The following is a 20322-nucleotide window of genomic DNA, read 5'->3' as shown; positions in this document are numbered from 1 at the left end:
CCTACAGTCAATTTAGAGTCACCAGTTAACCTAACCTGCATGTCTTTGGACTATGGGGGAAACCGGAGCACCCGGAGGAAACCCATGCGGACACGGGGAGAACATGCAAACTCCGCACAGAAAGGCCTGAGCCGGCCACGGGGCTCGAACCCAGGACCTTCTTGCTGTGAGGCAACAGCACTAACCATTACACCATTGTGCCACCCCGTTCTATTTATTTTTAACTAAAACTTATTTCTTAAAGGTTTTTTTTCTTTATAATTTACTACAAAAGTTACAATTAAGGTCATGCTACAAAAGTCATGCTGCTGTTAGTCATGTTACATATTCTGCAGTATATTATTCATTAACCATAACCATAAACTATAATAAGTGTCACAAGTATAAGCAGGCCTAACAATTATTCACTAAAAGAACTATACTTGGGAATAGTACTTTCTAGTTTGCCCATTTGACATTTTAGAGAGACACAAATTTAATATATAAATATATAAATAAATGAATGCACTGATGTCCGATCCAGGGTGTATTTCTACCTTGCGGTGTTCTCCAGATAGGCTCCAGATCCACTGCAACCAAGATAAACTGGTTATCCTGATGAGGATCAAGTAGTAATGGAAGAACATATAAATGTTTTTATGTTCATTCTTTATTTGCAGCCTATTTTTTGATAGTGGTGATAAGATGGTTTACTCTCAGTGTTGTAATTTGGCCCACTGTGGTCAAGTAATATTAAGTCCACGTCAATAAATCCCTGAAACCCAAAGTTAAAATTGTGTTTTTAAGATGCATAGTCCCTGAAGAGTGTTTTGCTAGTGGTGTCATCTATGAAGAGGACTATACATATTTCCAAAAGCATTTCCATCAGCTGATTAAAGCTGTCACTTGTTTGAGCAACAGTCACATGGTTAGTTTGTTTGACTGCGTGTGTGTGTGGGGGGGGGTTGTTGGTGTTAGTGGGTGTGTGTGAGAGAACACGTGAGTGAATGAGTGAGAATACGAGATACTGTCTGTCCTTTGTCCTTTTTTTGACCCTCTATCCTTGACCTTTCAGGTTGGAATTACAATGGCATGATGTCTATGTTATGTAACTGTAGCTGCACTGTTCTACACTTGTTGAGATTGTCTCTTGTGTTTGTAATGCTGCTACTCATTTCTGTACTGAGCTTTGGGAGTTGCCCATTACTGAAGTGGGTAAGGGATATTAGGTTTCTCTGGGTTTAGTGAGTCAGACCCACATGATGGTGGTTGGGGCCCTGACTTCAGCTGACTGGTATCAAGTTTAAGCTGCTCCTGCTGAATCCGGGAACAGCGTGTGGTGACAGAGGGAGGGGAAAGGGACGACAGGAAGGCCAGGGACAGAAAAAAAGAGGTGGTGGAAAGGAAAATGTGGCATGATACAGAGGTGTACAACAGGCAGTGAGAGACAAAACCAGTCCTGATATTTTCCGCTGCTGTAAGACTTCTCTGAACCAGTGAAGCTCACAGACCCCAGTTTTTTTGACACCATAGTGGTACAACCCACACCTGTTATGTCATGGGAGAAGATTAATCTTTTTATATAGGATCGGGGTGAGTTGAGAAGAAGGGGGTTGGCTCAGTGTGTGACCCCTTTGGTATGCAATCTAAAATAGTAAGGGATTTATGTGCAATGAAAGACAGACAATGGCAAACCATCAGCCCTGTCAAAAGCACTTGGCTTGAAGTTCTCAATCCCAGGCCAGGGGAACATTGCCACTCATCCTTCTGGTGCATTTAGATCTTTTGAACCTGGTTCACGTTAAAAATCCAGTGTGACACTTGCAGATTATTAGCAATTTGCGTGAAAGACTAAGACTAGGGTCGGGTGAGGATTAGTGTTTGTGCCTTTTATCTCCTTCGGACACAAGGAAAAATGCTATGGAACTTCATGCGTACAATTGTGCACACATTATGTCTGAACGGGTTAAGATGTGATTTTGTGTGTAATTGCACATGTTTCTCATGAAAAGCATACATTTTAGAAAACAGTGTCCCTTTACTTTCAGGGAATTTTAAAAGGAGCTTCTCTCACTCATTGTGGTTGTGGCTTTGAAGAAGAAGGGGGGAAAAAAAACGTGCCCTCAGCTGTGTGGCTCACGGTACTGCACGTGCATATAATACACCCCTCGCTCCTTCAGCCAATGACAGAGAAGGTCAAGACAAAGTCTCTGCACAAGAACACGACAGAAGATGACCGGCGGTGGTGTTACCGCGTGCAGCTCCGTACTGAACAGCGCGGCAGGTGCACAAGGACGCGCACAAGCCAAAGTGCGCGCGCACTGGAAGCACAGACAGCGAACATTTGTGCTTACTGAGTGAACTCTTCTAGAACTCAGTATCTGTTAAAGCGCTAGACTCTTTAAATAAGTTGGCCTGGAATAACCTTCATTATTATTATCATCATTATTATTATTATTATTTCTCCACGTGGATCGTGCGCTTGAGAGGAGTGACCTGTTTAAAAAAGAAAACAAAACGAGAAAGCAGAAAAGATTCAACCATGCCATCCGGATTTCATCAGCTAGGAGGAGAGGTATTATTATTATTATTATTATTATTATTATTATAGTTGGGGCTAATTAATGTGGATGTAACTTATAAGTGTTGCAAAATACTACTAATAAATAAATAGCAACAACAGGGGATAAATAAGAGTTAACTGTAAGTTAGGATATTATGTGCATATGTGCATGTATTTATAATCAGCGTTAACCCAAGCACAAGAAGTTCTTTCACACTAACAGAGCACACAGCAAAAGCCACGCCCACTTATGCTGACTGTCACCTTATGGAAATAACTCATCTAGGTCCTGAAAACCTCATTAATGATCCAATTTCTGACACTTAAATCATTGTTTGGGTTTCACTCTGTAAGTAAAATCTTGCACTTCACTCTTAATATGATTTGTGCATACCTAACTCTACTTTAAACATGCCAGGCCCTTATTTATATTAAGAAAGTGACCTTCACAAGGAGAGCAGGTTTATAAGACTGGATAGTGCTGTTCTGTCTACAGAGTACATAGTAAGTAGAGTACAGTACATTGTGTTTAAAATGGATATTTATGTAACCTTTTAGCATCCTATAAAACAGAAAGAGGTTAAGCATATGCTGTTGATTCGTTAAACCCCCAATTTATTATTCAGGTATTCATCTTAAAGCATTTTATTAAGGAACTGCTATGAATTATTTAGTGAGTAGAGTGAAACTATAAAGGAAGTGGGTGTTATGAACATTTAAAGGGTTAAAACATACTGGTTAACAGCACATTTCTAGAAGTCAAATGCTGAAGCTGAGAACTTCGGGAGTTCCTTTGTACTGGGGTAGGGAACACGGGACACGATTCTTAAACCCTCAGTTTAGAGGGTATTAATAAAACATGAACATAGTCATACGTGCGGAGGGCAAATGTTTTTTAAACATGATAGATAGACTTATCACACATGACCGACAACAACACAACTTTGGAAATGCCAAAGAATAAAATATAGGCAGATACTACATCAGATATACATATAAAATGTTACCTCTATGAATTTTTTTAACTTATAGTCAACATTATTAAATCAGTTTACACGGTAAAGTTCCTGAGGTGAAAAGTGAAATTGTAACTGTCCAAGTAAAAGGTCTTGATTCAATGTGTCATTGACTTTTTCTTTGTTTAAATGTATAATTGCAGCACTCAGCATATGACAATACATCAAATCAGAGAAGGTCAAGAGCCAAGTGTTTTATATCCACATAGTGCATGTTAATTTATTCTATCCACATTCACTGGATATGAGCAATTGCACGCTCTGATTGATTGGCTACCCTACTACTAGGCGATCAGCTCATATACCATGAGTAGAGAAAAACAAAATGCCAGACCGCATCAAGTCAGATATATCACTTTATCAAATATTTAAAAGAAACAGAAATAGCTAAGGGTGGCACGGTGGTGTAGTGGTTAGCGCTGTCGCCTCACAGCAAGAAGGTCCAGGTTCGAGCCCCGTGGCCGAAGAGGGCCTTTCTGTACGAAGTTTGCATGTTCTCCCTGTGTCCGCGTGGGTTTCCTCCGGGTGCTCCGGTTTCCCCCACAGGCCAAAGACATGCAGGTTAGGTTAAGTGGTGACTCTAAATTGACCGTAGGTGTGAATGTGAGTGTGAATGGTTGTCTGTGTCTATGTGTCAGCCCTGTGATGACCTGGCGACTTGTCCAGGGTGTACCCCGCCTTTCGCCCGTAGTCAGCTGGGATAGGCTCCAGCTTGCCTGCGACCCTGTAGAACAGGATAAAGCGGCTACAGATAATGAGATGAGATGAGATTTTGCCGGTTTGTTTACATTCTAAGCGGAAGTGATTTTTTTGGACGTTATCTATAAAGTTTTTATTTATTGAATTTGCAAAAAATAAAAATAATACTCTCTCAAAATCCAGTGAATGTGGATAGAATAAAACAGTTATTCCATTCAATCTCATTGTACATGGCTTATAGCCAACTCGGGGCTACACGCCTTGTCAGCTATCAACTCATGTACGACTCGATTTCACAGAATAACTGTTAAATACACTCCCCAGCCACTTTAATAGGAACTTGTTCTTGATTGTAAGATTCTTGTTTTTGGCTGCAGGAGCAGAACCCAGTGTGGTCTTCTGCTGTTGCATGCTGAGATGCTTTTCTGTTCATCATGGTTGTAAAGATTTACTATGAGTTACTATATCCTTCCTGGCAGCTCAAACCAATCTGGCCATTTTCCTCTGACCTCTCTTATCAACAAGATGTTTCCACCCACAGAACTGTCGCTCACTCAGTGTTTTTTTTGGTTTTTTGCACCAGTCTGTGTAAACTCTAGATACTGTTGTGTGTGAAAACCCCAGGAGATCAGCAGTTTCTGAAATACTCAAACCAGTCCATCTGGCACCAACACCCATGCCACAGTGAAAGTCACAGAGATCACAATTTTTCCCATTCTGATGTTTGAAGTGAACATTAACTGAAGCTCTTGATTTGTATCTGCGTGATTTTATGCATTGTGCTGCTGTCAAGGGACCGGCTGATTAGAGAACTGCATAAAACAGCAGGTGGATGGGTGTTCCTAATAAAGTGGCCAGTGAGTGTACATTAAATTGTCATTGTAATAAATTACCCCAGTGTGTAAAGATACAGTTTTGTACACATAACATTATGTTTTATGAGGTGGATAATAAACATCTTAAGTGCAAAGGTCAGCCCCCTGGAGAGACTACAAAAGCAGCTGTGTTGCCAAAATAAATTATTTGGCGAAAGCTGTAGTGCCGTGCTTAACATACAGCATCTCTTCTTGGACTGCTGTCAGTCAGTGGTAGGACAGGTGTGGAAGCTCCACAGTGAACACACAACGTCAAACAACACAGCAGTGGCCTACTGAAAAACATTCAAGGCTGAAAGTTTGGTTAATAAACTACTTTTTTTTAATCGCACTAACACTTTTATTTTCTATTACACATAATTACACATCTACTGTTCATTGGTTTACTATGATTTGATTAAATGATATGTAGGAATACCAATATAAGAAATGCTTTTGTTTATATAAAGCACCATTCTTAGTCTCAAAAAGTAAAAATCGCTTATATCTGAATTCTTGATATTTGAATGCTTACCATATTTTTACATGCAAAAAGGATAACTTAAATAGTTTATTCAAATAATGTAGATTTAGTATTTTGGTCAGTTTTGCTACCACGCTTCTAATTTCAAACTTTTTCACTGAGGAGACATTCAGAGTGCTTCTATCTTTATATATATATATATATATATATATATATATATATATATATATATATATATATACATATACACACACACATACATACACACACACACTAGATTTGTAATTCACAAAATAGGACTTGAACTTGTCCTGGCCTGATATTATTCAAAGATCATATGCTAAACAGATATTTTCAGCTGCGATGGTACACGGGCTGGCTAACTAACCTGGCTAACTTGGGTAGTAATAAGCAAAATTTTTGGTTTTTGTTGTGCTTTGTTTTGTTCAAGTTTGGCTATTGTTATGAAGTATAAAATAGTGGAAATGGAAATTCAGTTACTGAAAACCCACTTACATAGAAAAAAATGTGAGCTACCCTAGTAACAGAGAACGTTAGCATTTGGTTCTCTAAAGGTTAGGCTAGAACCAAACCAAAACCTAACGTTTAAACATAACGTTTTAACGTTACAAAAAAAATTTAACCACAAACGTTAACAACTAACAAACAGCTAACATTTAGGGAACGAAAAAAAAACTTTCCAAAAAAACCAAGTGACAACCTTTACACAAACCAAAAGTTACTTTCAGGGAACGTAAAATTGTTAGTAGGTAACCACTACACCACCCTATGTAGCACATAGCTAGCTAAATGCTAGATGATAGTTTATCATCTAGCATTTAGCTAGCTATGTGCTACATAGGGTGGTGTAGTGGTTAGCGCTGTCGGCTCACAGCAAGAAGGTCCGGGTTCGAGCCCCGTGACCGGTGAGGGCCTTTCTGTGTGGAGTTTGCATGTTCTCCCCATGTCCGCATGGGTTTCCTCCAGGTGCTCCGGTTTCCCCCACAGTCCAAAGACATGCAGGTTAGGTTAACTGGTGACTCTAAATTGAGCGTAGGTGTGAATGTGAGTGTGAATGGTTGTCTGTGTCTATGTGTCAGCCCTGTGATGACCTGGCGACTTGTCCAGGGTGTACCCCGCTTTTCGCCCGTAGTCAGCTGGGATAGGCTCCAGCTTGCCTGCGACCCTGTAGAACAGGATAAAGCGGCTAGAGATAATGAGATGTCTCTATTTAGGACTCTGAGTCAGTCTAAAGTTCACACTTACAAAGTGACATTTCTCCAGTGTGGCCTCTCGCCTTTTATAGTTGCAGTACATTGTGCTTGAGTACATCTTACAAAATAGCAAAGTTAGGACAATATGGAAAATGCAAATAAAAATAAAGCAGTGATTTCTAAATTTACTTTGACTGGCATTTCATTACAGACAGTATGAACCCAAGATATTTCATGTTCCATCTGGTCAACTTTATTTCATTTGTTAATATACGTTCATTCCTCCATTTCAGGCCTGTAACACATTACAAAAAAGTTTGGACGGGGAACTTAGGGCTAGTAATGAAGCAAAGCAATTAAATAATGACGTGATTTGAAACAGGTGATTGTAATCATAATTTGGTACAAAATCAGTATCCAGGAAAGGCCTAGCCTTTGAGGAACAAAGATGGAACAAGGATCTCCAGTTTGTCAACAAATGAATGAGAAAATTATTGAAATGTTTAAAAACAATGTTCCTCAAAGAAAGGTAGGAAGGAATTTGGATATTTTACCCTCTATGGTGCATAATATCATTAAATAATTCAAGGAATCTCAAGGAATTTTGGGTGGCACGGTGGTGTAGTGGTTAGGTCCTGGGTTCGAGCCCAGCAGCCAACGAGGGCCTTTCTGTGTGGAGTTTGCATGTTCTCCCCGTGTCCGCGTGGGTTTCCTCCGGGTGCTCCGGTTTCCCCCACAGTCCAAAGACATGCAGGTTAGGTTAACTGGCGACTCTAAATTGACCGTAGGTGTGAATGTGAGTGTGAATGGTTGTCTGTGTCTATGTGTCAGCCCTGTGATGACCTGGCGACTTGTCCAGGGTGTACCCCGCCTTTCGCCCGTAGTCAGCTGAGATAGACTCCAGCTTGCCTGCGACCCTGTTGGACAGGATAAGTGGCTACAGATGATGGATGGATGGATGGATGAAGGGATTTTGGTGGGTAAAGGGCAAGGGCACAAGCCTAAGCTGAACACCCATGATTGCCGATCCCTCAGATGGCAGTGCATCAAGAACTGTCATTCATCTACAGCTGCTAAAATCTTTGTCAAGCACTATAATACAGAGTTACATCCACAATTGCCAGTTAAAACGTTACTGTACAATTAAGGAAGCCTTATGTTAACTTTGTCCAGAAGTATGTCGACTTCTCTGGGCTCTAAGGCATCTGGGATGGACCATCACACAGTGGAAATATGTATTGTGGTCAGATAAACCAGTATTCCACGTATAGTATAGGGTTGTGTTAGTGCTCTTGACAAAGGTAATTTACACTTCTGTGATGGCAGTATTAATGCAGAAAAGTACACTGAGATTTTGGAGCAACATATGCCACCCTCAAGATGACAATTTTTTCAGGGATATTTCAACAAGGCAGTGCAAAACCACATTCTACACACATTACAAAGGCATGGCTGTGGAAGAAGAGGGTGCCTGTCCCCTCGGTCTCCAATAGAGAATGTGTGGCGAATTTTGAAACAGTAAATATAACAACAATGATCCCGTACTGTTGCACACCTTAAGATCTGTTTACAGGAAGAATGGGACAAAATAACACGTGTCATCACTTGGCGTCTTCAGTCCCTCAACAACTTTTAAGTGAAAGAATGGCAACATTATAAAGTGGTAAATGCTTTACCGTTCCAACCTTTTTATGAAATATGCTGCAAGAATCAAAATTGAAATAAGTGTTTATGTTGAAAAACAATAAAACTCATGAGGTAAAACATTGAATAATGTGCTGTTGTATTGTTTGGAGTGCAATATCGGTCAAAGATGACTGACAAATCATTGTCTTCAGTTTTAATTTCAATTTCAACATACTGTCCTTTTTCTAATTTGAGGTTTCGTGTGTGTGTCCCACAGAGAATAACTGGAACTCTTGCACTGTCAGTGTTCACAGCAGTTTTGGGCTCTCTTCAGTTCGGATACAATATCGGAGTCATCAATGCTCCTCAGAAGGTAATGTCTTGTAGTTTTGTAAAAGTTTGTAATCAAATCGGTATAACCACTGCTTCTATATATTGCTACATGCCCTGCATTAATATAGGTGTTATGAAGATGTCAGTAATGCTATCTTATTAATGTTGCTAAAGCAGTATGACTGATTCTGTACATGAATATGCTCAGATGAAGTCTTTAACACTGCCAAGGACTTATTAATGAGTAGAATTTGGAAAGGGTCACACTTTTTTACCTTTTCATTACTAAATCTTAATAACCACCAATCAATATCAAATGGTTGATTAGGTGAGACAACTACTTATTCCTATAATAATTCTTCAGTCACTGAATCTTCATTATTGATATTCTAGAGATAAAGTGTCATGTGTTAAGGTAATTCTCTGTCTTGAAGTTGGACAGATTGGAAAACATAGGCTTTTAGATGTTTTCAGAATCACACAGATGCTCAGAAATCAGCACAGGTGAAACGATAGAGATTTATTTAAACTTACTGCAAAGGGAACAGAGCAATTTCATCACTTTGGGGGTCTTTTAACAGTGTTTAGGTCTCAGTGTCAGGCTTCTAGCTAGCATGATGACAAATCTGTCATCCAGACATCACAGCAGCCGTTCATTCTAGCTTGTATTTCTTAGGTCTAAAAATTGGCCTGATTCCATAATTTCTTCACAGTTTTTAAAAATGAATATGGCTAGATATGAATAAATGGCAGCCTGATATAATAATGCCTGGGCATCTTTAAAATTACAAATGGAGATCAGGTCTAAGTTTAAAATATTTCTGCTTCCAAAGAATTGTATTAAAGATTAAAGAGGTATTGACCATCACTTCAGCAATATATTGGATGTTGATAAAGTTTTTATTACAGGTATTATATCTTATCTATATATTATATCGACGGTGGCAAGGAGAAACTCCCTCAGACGGCACGAGGAAGAAACCTTGAGAGGAACCAGACTCAAAAGAGAACAGTCAGTTCTTGAAGTTGATGTGTTGGAAGCAGGAAAAATGGGCGAGTGTAAGGATCTGAGCAATTTTGACAAGGGCCAAATTGTGATGGCTAGAGAACAGGGTCAGAACATCATCAAAAAGTTAGGTCTTATGGGGTGTTCCTGGTATGCAGGATGTTAGTACCTGCCAAAAGGGGTACATTAGGGCCATGGGCACCCTGTGTGTGTGGGAAGGCTAGCCTGTCTGGTCCGACCTCACAGAAGAGCTCCTGTAGTATAAATTGCTGAAAACGTTAACGCTGACTATGATAGAAAGGTGTCAGAACACACAGTGCATTGCAGCAATAAAATCACACTATGGAAAATAATGAAGAAACAAGAGCTTGTATTATCAACATTACACCGGATTTGTGTGGCAGTATCTACTGTGTGGTAAGAGACACCCAAAACATCTCCGACTGTCTGCACATTGACAGACAGACAGACAGACAGACATGCACCCCTCAAGCTCAGGTGTTACATTTAGAAACACTGAGCCACACTGGTGTAATAGGAAAATGCTCTGGAGCTCTTACAGGCAGGAGAATAATGCATGCACTAATGCCGCTTTTCCACTACCAACGCGGCTGAGTCGGGCTGAGCCGTGCGGTGCTGAGTCGGGCTGAGCGGGGCTGTTGGAGTTGCATTTCGACTACAACCGCGCTGAACCGTGCTGGCTGGAAGTGGGTGGACACATTGGGTGGAGTTAGCGAAAGTGGGTGGACGTCACGTGATGTCGTTAAGCAGCGCAAACAGTGACATCAGTGATCTTTTAAGCGGTAGTCTCACGACCCGGATAGTAAACAATAAACATGGAGGACATGGAGTCGTTAGTGTTGCTGGTCTTGGTGCTGTGGCTTGTTGTCACCGACAACGCCAACAGATACTGGCAAGAGCGTATAGATGAGGCGAGGCGCATAAGGCTTCAGAAATTCTCGTAATTCTCCTTCTTCCGGGTTTGCGGTGTTTACAGATCCCAGCGTGCTCGCGGGGCGTGTGTGGGCATGTGAGGACACTCCTCCTCACCAATCAGTGCACAGGGGAGTGTCTGCTCACGCCCCCAGCCTCACTCGGCTCGCTTTGGCTCGCTTCAGCCCCACTCCAAAACCGTGCGAGTTTTAGGGGCTAAGCAGGGCTGAAGCGAGCCGAGTCGTGCTGTTTTTTGGTAGTCGAAACGCGAGCCGTGTCGGGCTGAAGTGAGCTGGAAAAGGGTAGTGGAAAAGGGCCATATGACACTGAAATACCAAAAAGATTTAGTGTTCAGCAAATATGAAGCAGAAATAATTACTAACTCTAAATTGACCGTAGGTGTGAATGTGAGTGTGAATGGTTGTCTGTGTCTATGTGTCAGCCCTGTGATGACCTGGCGACTTGTCCAGGGTGTACCCTGCCTTTCGCCCGTAGTCAGCTGGGATAGGCTCCAGCTTGCCTGCGACCCTGTAGAACAGGATAAAGCGGCTAGAGATAATGAGATGAGATGAATACTTACTAAATTTCTAATGTACTGGACTGTATTAGTTGCCTTCATAAGGAGACCTTGTGTGCCATCCTTCATAAACACCTGTCAACGAACCTTTTATTTTGATTATCAGCATGAAAAGTGTTATAATGAGGAGACTGATTATTCCAGTCTCCTTTCCATAGCGCACACATTTCCATGGATCCCTTTGCGTGTGTGATAAGAACTGGCAATCTCCTGCCACATTTATTTATTTACATATTTACATATTACATAGACTAAACACTCATATATACACACACATCTCATCGATCATTAACACACTGAACTCAGGGACCGCACATCTCACTTTATCTCGCTCATTTGCACTATTCCGCACTACCTTATCTTAACAGCTGCTAGTTTGTTTCATGTTTACCTGCTATACCTCAAGTGCCCTTGACTGTTTGGTTATTTGAACCAATGTGTGTGTGTGTGTGTATATATATATATATATATATATATATATATATATATATATATATATATATATATATATATATATATGAGTGTTTAGTCTACGTCTAGTTCATATCTAGAGTGTTTATACTGTTTATATTGTCTGAGTGTTTAGTCTATGTCTAGTTCCTATCTAGAGTGTTGATACTGTTATATTGTTTGTTTTTTTTCCAATTATTCTATTTTTATTTATTGCATTGCCTGTTTGCACCGTGGGTCAGAGAGGACTGAAATTTCATCTGTGCTGTATGTCAAGCATGTATAGCATATTTGACAATAAAGTTGACTTGACTTGATATTTAAACGCTCTGGCATAAAATTAACATTTAATATACAAAGAACACTGGTGATAAAGGTATACTGATAAGACTCATCCCAACTGTTATTACTGTAATGTATTTGAAGAAGAAGCCTTTATTTGTCACATGCACACTCAAGCACAGTGAAATTCATCCTCTGCATTTAACCCATCTGAAGCAGTGAACACATGCATGCACACACACACACATACCCAGAGCAGTGGGCAGCGATACTCCAGCGCCCAGGGAACAACTGGGGTTAAGGTACCTTGCTCAAGGACACTTCAGCCCAAGGCTGCCCTATGTTAACCTAACCGCATGTCTTTGGACTGCGGGGGAAACCGGAGCACCTGGAGGAAACCCACACTGACACAGGGAGAACATGCAAACTCCACACAGAAAGGCCACCGTCGGCCACTGGGCTTGAACCCAGAACCTTCTTGCTGTGAGGCAACAGTGCTAACCACTACACCACCGTGCCACCATCATATTGCAATATGAATTAACGATAGGCATCAGTTAAAGCAAATTAACCATTCTTTAATAACTTTAATTTTGAAAAAAAAAATCGGATCCATTTGAAAATTATTATTCATTCATCCTATCACCAAGATTGATTTTATTAATTAAAAATTGCTTTAAAAAGTTGTCAGTGGAATATAGGAACAAACATAGAGCCGAACATGTGGTCCTCACCAACATCTATAATCAAACAAATACAGTGGTGCTTGAAAGTTTGTGAACCCTTTAGAATTTTCTATATTTCTGCATAAATATGACGTAAAACATCATCAGATTTTCACAAAAGTCCTAAAAGTAGATAAAGAGAACCCAGTTAAACAAATGAGACAAAAATATTATACTTGGTCATTTATTTATTGAGGAAAATGACCCAATATTACGCATCTGTGAGTGGCAAAAGTATGTGAACCTTTGCTTTCAGTATCTGGTGTGACCCCCTTGTGCAGCAATAACTGCAACTAAACATTTCCGGTAACTGTTGATCAGTCCTGCACACCGGCTTGGAGGAATTTTAGCCCATTCCTCCGTACAGAACAGCTTCAACTCTGGGATGTTGGTGGGTTTCCTTGCATGAACTGCTCGCTTCAGGTCCTTCCACAACATTTCAATTGGATTAAGGTCAGGACTTTGACTTGGGGGGGCGGCACGGTGGTGTAGTGGTTAGCGCTGTCGCCTCACAGCAAGAAGGTCCTGGGTTCGAGCCCCGGGGCCGGCGAGGGCCCTTCTGTGTGGAGTTTGCATGTTCTCCCCGTGTCCACGTGGGTTTCCTCCGGGTGCTCCGGTTTCCCCCACAGTCCAAAGACATGCAGGTTAGGTTAACTGGTGACTCTAAATTGAGCGTAGGTGTGAATGTGAGTGTGAATGGTTGTCTGTGTCTATGTGTCAGCCCTGTGATGACCTGGCAACTTGTCCAGGGTGTACAACCGCCTTTCGCCCATAGTCAGCTGGGATAGGCTCCAGCTTGCCTGCGACCCTGTAGAAGGATGAAGCGGCTAGAGATAATGAGATGAGATGAGACTTTGACTTGGCCATTCCAAAACATTAACTTTATTCTTCTTTAACCATTCTTTGGTAGAATGACTTGTGTGCTTAGGGTCGTTGTCTTGCTGCATGACCAACCTTCTCTTGAGATTCAGTTCATGGACAGATGTCCTGATATTTTCCTTTAGAATTCATTGTTCCATCAATGATGGCAAGCCGTCCTGGCCCAGACGCAGCAAAACAGGCCCAAACCATGATACTACCACCACCATGTTTCACAAATGGGATAAGGTTCTTATGCTGGAATGCAGTGTTTTCCTTTCTCCAAACATACCACTTCTCATTTAAAGCAAAAAGTTCTATTTTGGTCTCATCCGTGCACAAAACATTTTTCCAATAGCCTTCTGGCTTGTCCACGTGATCTTTAGCAAACTGCAGATGAGCAGCAATGTTCTTTTTGGAGAGCAGTGGCTTTCTCTTTGCAACCCTGCCATGCAAACCATTGTTGCTCAGTGTTCTTCTGATGGTGGACTCATGAACATTAACATTAGCCAATGTGAGAGAGGCCTTCAGTTGCTTCAAAGTTACCCTGGGGTCCTTTGTGACCTCGCCGATTATTACTCTTGGAGTGATCTTTGTTGGTTGACCACTCCTGGGGAGGGTAACAAGGGTCTTGAATTTCCTCCATTTGTACACAGTCTGTCTGACTGTGGATTGGTGGAGTCCAAACTCTTTAGAGATGGTTTTGTAACCTTTTCCAGCCTGATGAGCATCAACGTTTTTTCTGAGGTCCTCAGAAATCTCCTTTGTTCGTGCCATGATACACTTCCACAAACATGTGTTGTGAAGATCAGACTTTGATAGATCCCTGTTCTTTGAATAAAACAGGGTGCCCACTCACACCTGATAGTCATCCCAATGATTGAAAACACCTGACTCTAATTTCACCTTCAAATTAACTGCTAATCCTAGAGGTTCACATACTTTTGCCACTCACAGATATGTAATATTGGATCATTTTCCTCAATAAATAAATGACCAAGTATAATATTACTGTCTCATTTGTTTAACTGGGTTCTCTTTATCTACTTTTAGGACTTGTGTAAAAATCTGATGTTTTAGATAATATTTATGCAGAAATATAGAAAATTCTAAAGGGTTCACAAACTTTCAAGCACCACTCTATGCTCAGATGACTACAACAGAAAAAAAAATTACACAACAGATTTCAATATATAGTAATTTATTCCAAAAAGTAAATCAACATTTAGAAACCAGGTGGGAAAAAATAAGTACACCCTATAATTTAGTAACATGTAGAACCAACTTTTGCAACAATAATTTTTCTGTACGAGTTTATAGGTTTCTCAGATTGTTTGGAGAAATTATGTTCCACAATTCTTTACAAAATTGCTTCAGTTCATTGATGTTTGAGGACGTTTATTTATGCACAGCTCTCGTAAGATCCCACCACATCATCTCAATTAGGTTGAGGTCTGAACTTTGACTTGGCCATTCCAATAGCTTGACTTTTTTTCTTCTTTAGCCATTCAGATGTTGATTTGATGGTTTGCTTGGGATCATTGTCCTATTGCTTGACCCAATTTAAACCCATTTTAAGTTGCTGGACAAGTGGCCTCACATTTGTCTCAATAATAAGATATGAAATAAAACAAAAAAATACTGACCCTATTCCTGCTGCAAACCAATGGAGTAGGAGCAAGCAGGAGGAGTGAACAGAAACTCGAGTCATTATGCTTCGTGATGTCCTGCTGTCTGCACAGGAACCTGTGTGACAGGCATTTTTGTGACAATGTGCATGTGCTCATTTGCAATTTCAGAACTTTTGTGATTTGTTCAGATGCAATTTTGCAATCTTAAGTCATGCTGCCATATGCTTTTTGGAGTAAAGTCCACCTTTCAAGATTCAAAGATTCAAGAATCAAAGATTTTTATTGTCAAACCATCAAATCAACATCTGAATGGCTAAAGAAGAAAAAAAGTCAAGCTATTAGAATGGCCAAGTCAAAGTTCAGACCTCAACCTAATTGAGATGATGTGGTGGGATCTCACTATATGTCCAGGACATATAGGAGAATTGAAATGCCGTTTCTCTCGCACCTTACTTGTAAAATCAGGTAAAAATATTTATATTAAAGAAAAAAAGATAGATAGATAGATAGATAGATAGATAGATAGATAGATAGATAGATAGATAGATAGATGTAAAAATACACTCTAAAATCAATGTACAAAATATAAGTAGTGCAAATACAGTACAATAACCGTAACGGAGAAGGTGCTAGAAGAACAGCTTATGAGGTGTATATGAACAGTAGTGCAAATGACCAATAGCAGCAGATACAACAGTAATGCAAATGATTGTGGTGTGATGTGCAAACGGATGAGATAGAGTTTCTTGTGTGAATGAATGTGTTACAGACCAAGGGTAGGGGGTAGGTAGTGGACAGAGTTCAGCATCCTGACAGCCTGGTGGATGAAGCTGTTTAGCAGTCTTGTGGAGCACGCCCAGAGGCTCCGGTACCTTTTCCCTGAGGGCAGGAGGCTGAAGAGTGAGTGTGAAGGGTAGGAGCGATGCTGATGGCTCTGCGGGTAAGACGGGCGTGATAGATGTCCGTAAGGGAGGGCTGAGGGGTACCAATGATCTTGCTGGCCATGTTCACTGTACGTTGCAGAGTCTTCCGGCAGGAGGCACTGCAGCCTCCATACCACGCAGTGATGCAGCCAGTGAGGACACATTCAATAGTGCCCCTGTAGAATGAGCACGATGGGGGGGTGGGACTCATGCACTCCTCAGTTTGTGGAGGAAGTAGAGGCGAGTTTGAGCCTTCTTGGCCAGCAATGTGGTGGTGTTGAACCAGGAGAGGTCCTCAGCGATGTGCACCCCTAGGAATTTGGTGCTGCTCACCCTCTCCACTGCAGCACCGTCGATGGTCAGAGGGGGATGCTGTGAGTGACATCTTCTGAAGTCGACCACAATCTCTTTGGTCTTTTCCATGTTCAGGAAGAGACTGTTGTCTTTGCAATGAAGTGTCGCTTTCAATGAAAGCAATACTTGTTCAGTCTTTTTCTGATTGTCATGAACAAACATTTAATGTGCTTACAGAGGCCTGTTGGTCACATGATATACAGTTGTGCTTGAAAGTTTGTGAACGCTTTAGAATTTTCTATATTTCTGCATAAACATGACCTAACACATCATCAGATTTTCACACAAGTCCTAAAAGTAGATAAAGAGAACCCAGTTAAACAAATGAGACAAAAATATTATACTTGGTCATTAATTTATTGAGGAAAATGATCCAATATTATATATCCATGAGTGGCAAAAGTATGTGAACCTTTGCTTTCAGTATCTGGTGTGACCCCCTTGTGCAGCAATAACTGCAACTAAACATTTCCAGTAACTGTTGATCAGTCCTGCACACCGGCTTGGAGGAATTTTAGCCCATTCCTCCGTACAGAACAGCTTCAACTCTGGGATGTTGGTGGGTTTCCTCACATGAACTGCTCGCTTCAGGCCCTTCCACAACATTTCGACTGGATCAAGGTCAGGACTTTGACTTGGCCATTCCAAAACATTAACTTTATTCTTCTTTAACCATTCTTTGGTAGAACGACTTGTGTGCTTAGGGTCATTGTCATGCTGCATGACCCACCTTCTCTTGAAATTCAGTTCATGGACAGATGTCCTGACATTTTCCTTTAGAATTCGCTGGTATAATTCAGAATTCATTGTTCCATCAATGATGGCAAGCCATCCTGGCCCAGATGCAGCAAAACAGGCCCAAACCATGATACTACCACCACCATGTTTCACAGATGGGATAAGGTTCTTATGCTGGAATGCAGTGTTTTCCTTTCTTCAAACATAACGCTTCTCATTTAAACCAAAAAGTTCTATTTTGGTCTCATCCATCCACAAAACATTTTTCCAATAGCCTTCTAGCTTGTCCACGTGATCGTTAGCAAACTGCAGATGAGCAGCAATGTTCTTTTTGGAGAGCAGTGGCTTTCTCCTTGCAACCCTGCCATGCACATCATTGTTGTTCAGTGTTCTTCTGATGATGGACTTGTGAACATTAATATTAGCCAATGTGAGAGAGGCCTTCAGTTGCTTAGAAGTTACCCTGGGGTCCATTGTGATCTTGTTGACTATTACACACCTTGCTCTTGGAGTGATCTTTGTTGGTTGACCACTCCTGGGGAGGGTAACAATGTCCTTGAATTTCCTCCATTTGTACACAATCTGTCTGACTGTAGATTGGTGGAGTCCAAACTCTTTAGAGATGGTTTTGTAGCCTTTTCCAGCCTGATGAGCATCAACAACGCTTTTTCTGAGGTCCTCAGAAATCTCCTTTGTTCGTGCCACAATACACTTCCACAAACGTGTTGTGAAGATCAGACTTTGATAGATCCCTGTTCTTTAAATAAATCAGGGTGCCCACTCACACCTGATTGTCATCCCATTGATTGAAAACACCTGACTAATTTCACCTTCAAATTAACTGCTTATCCTGGAGGTTCACATACCTTTGCCACTCACAGATATGTAATATTGGATCGTTTTCCTCAATAAATAAATGACCAAGTATAATATTTTTGTCTCATTTGTTTAACTGGGTTCTCTTTTGCTGTGTTCACACTTATACCGGTACGAAAGTGGTATAACTGTATCGATACAAAGTATACCGGTACAGTTTAGTGCATCTGTCCACACTAGCGAGAAATGTTTGCGGTTTTCTTTCACGGTAGTTGAAATGCGCGTTCGCGAAATGTTTCCGTGGTTACCGAGTAACTTCCTTCCGAGAACATGGCGGATGAAACAACGCGTGTGTGCTTTTTGTTGTCAATGTACAGTCTGTATTTCTGGTGGTCATTTATTCAGTTGAATCGTATAAAACGCACGAGGCAGTTGAGAAAGAAACAAAGAAAACAAATCTCCCTTTCTCCCCCCTCACTTTCTCCCTCTTCTCTTCTCTTCCCCTCCCTTTTCCCCGCTTCCTCCTCCCTCTTTCCCCCTCTCCCTTTCTTTGCTCCATGTAGCTCCACGGTCATTTTGACATTTTATTTACAGCTGGAAAGCACGGGCGTATTGTATTGTATGAATAACCTGGAAGAAGTAGGAATGGTTCATTGCGCATGCGCATTATATTTGTATCGATACAGAGCTGCTTCATCTGTCCACACTACAGCGAAGCGCTACAGTACCGATACTGTACTGGTATGAAACCCATATATTTGTGGGTTTCATACCGATACAGTTATACCGCTACAGTACCGGTATAGTTGCTAGTGTGGACAGGTGTTGCGGTACGAAAGTAGTTTCGTATCAGTACAAAATCCCTAGTGTGGACAGGGTATAAATCTACTTTTAGGACTTGTGTAAAAATCTGATGTTTTAGGTCATATTTATGCAGAAATACAGAAAATTCTAAAGGGTTCACAAACTTTCAAGCACCACTGTATGTCAAACCATTCGGTGAGTCCTCAAGCCATTGAAAGAGACCACTCCCATCAGGATAGAAATATTTTATCATAGAAAAAAGGTGATCCTTGAAAATAACTTTATACTGATTTACAGTTTAAAACAAACAAAAAAAACCCCTTCCACAATATAACAATTGGCCACCAGTTTGCTGTTTAATTTGTCACGTGTCTCTATGCCAGTATATTTGTCTTTCTTTCTAAATGGCTTGTTGATTTAACCGTCATTTTTTTCTCTAGATCTATAGAAAGATGGGAAATAGAAATTACAACACAAGTTGCTTTTCTGGCATATTTCACATCCCTTAGATAATATTTTCCAGTACATATTTTGAAGAATGCATAAAACATACAGTGCATAAATTCTGTTTCAATACTAAATTCCTCACACAATTGGAAATCTTTCCAAAGCTAGTCCTGCAGGGGAAGATTTTATATATACAGTGGCATGAAAAAGTTTGGGCACCCTTACTGAAAATGTCTGTTACTGTGAATAGTTAAGTGAGCAGAAGATGAACTGATCACCAAAAGGCATAAAGGTAAAGATGACACATTTCTTTTCAGCGTTTTCTGCAAGATTTGTGTATTATTTTTGTTTTGCACAATTGGAAAGTGAAAAAAGAAAAGGAACACCAAGCGAAAGTTTGGGCACCCCAATACATTTGAGTTCTCAGGTAACTTTTACCAAGGTTCCAGACCTTAATTAGCTTATTGAGCTCTGACTTGTTCAAATTCTTCATTAGGAAAGGTCAGATGATGCAGATTTCATAGCTGTATAAATTCTCTGACTCCTCAAACTTGTCCCTAAAATCAGCAGCCATGGGCTCTTCTAAGCAACTCTCTCGCATTCTGAATAATAAAATCATTGATGCTCACAAAGCAGGAGAAGGCTACAAGGACGTAGCAAAGTGTTTTCAGGTAGCCGTTTCCTCAGACTGTAATGTTAAGAAATGGCAGTTAACAGAAACAGTGGAGCTCAAGGTGAGGTCTGGAAGATGAAGAAAACTTTCTGAAAGAACTGCTCATTGGATTGCTAGAAAGGCAAATAAAAACCCCTGTTTGACTGCAAAAGACCTTCAGAAAGGTTTAGCAGACCCTGGAGTGGTGGTGCACTGTTCTACTATGCAGCGACACCTGAACAAATATGACCTTCATGGGAGAGTCATCAGAAGAAAACCTTTCCTGCGTCCTAGCCACAAAATTCAGCGTCTGAAGTTTGCAAATGAACATCTAAATAAGTCTGATGCATTTTGGAAA

At 40.7% G+C, this 20322-nt stretch overlaps 1 protein-coding gene across 2 annotated transcripts in view; it reads left to right on the top strand.

The window, feature by feature from the left end:
- Positions 1–2180: 2180 nt before the first annotated feature.
- The window catches only part of LOC132894658 (solute carrier family 2, facilitated glucose transporter member 4-like), a 55198-nt gene continuing 37056 nt past the window's right edge, over positions 2181–20322 (top strand). For both annotated transcript variants that reach the window (XM_060934791.1, XM_060934782.1), the window contains exons 1-2: positions 2181–2554; positions 8713–8808. In XM_060934791.1, the coding sequence (XP_060790774.1) occupies positions 2522–2554; positions 8713–8808 (129 nt within the window). In that variant the 5' untranslated portion in view covers positions 2181–2521. The remainder of the gene's footprint in view (positions 2555–8712; positions 8809–20322) is intronic.

This window comes from Neoarius graeffei, chromosome 1 (assembly GCF_027579695.1).
Source record: "Neoarius graeffei isolate fNeoGra1 chromosome 1, fNeoGra1.pri, whole genome shotgun sequence".
NCBI classification, from domain to species: Eukaryota; Metazoa; Chordata; class Actinopteri; order Siluriformes; family Ariidae; genus Neoarius; species Neoarius graeffei.
This window is presented reverse-complemented; position numbering and strand designations above follow the sequence as displayed.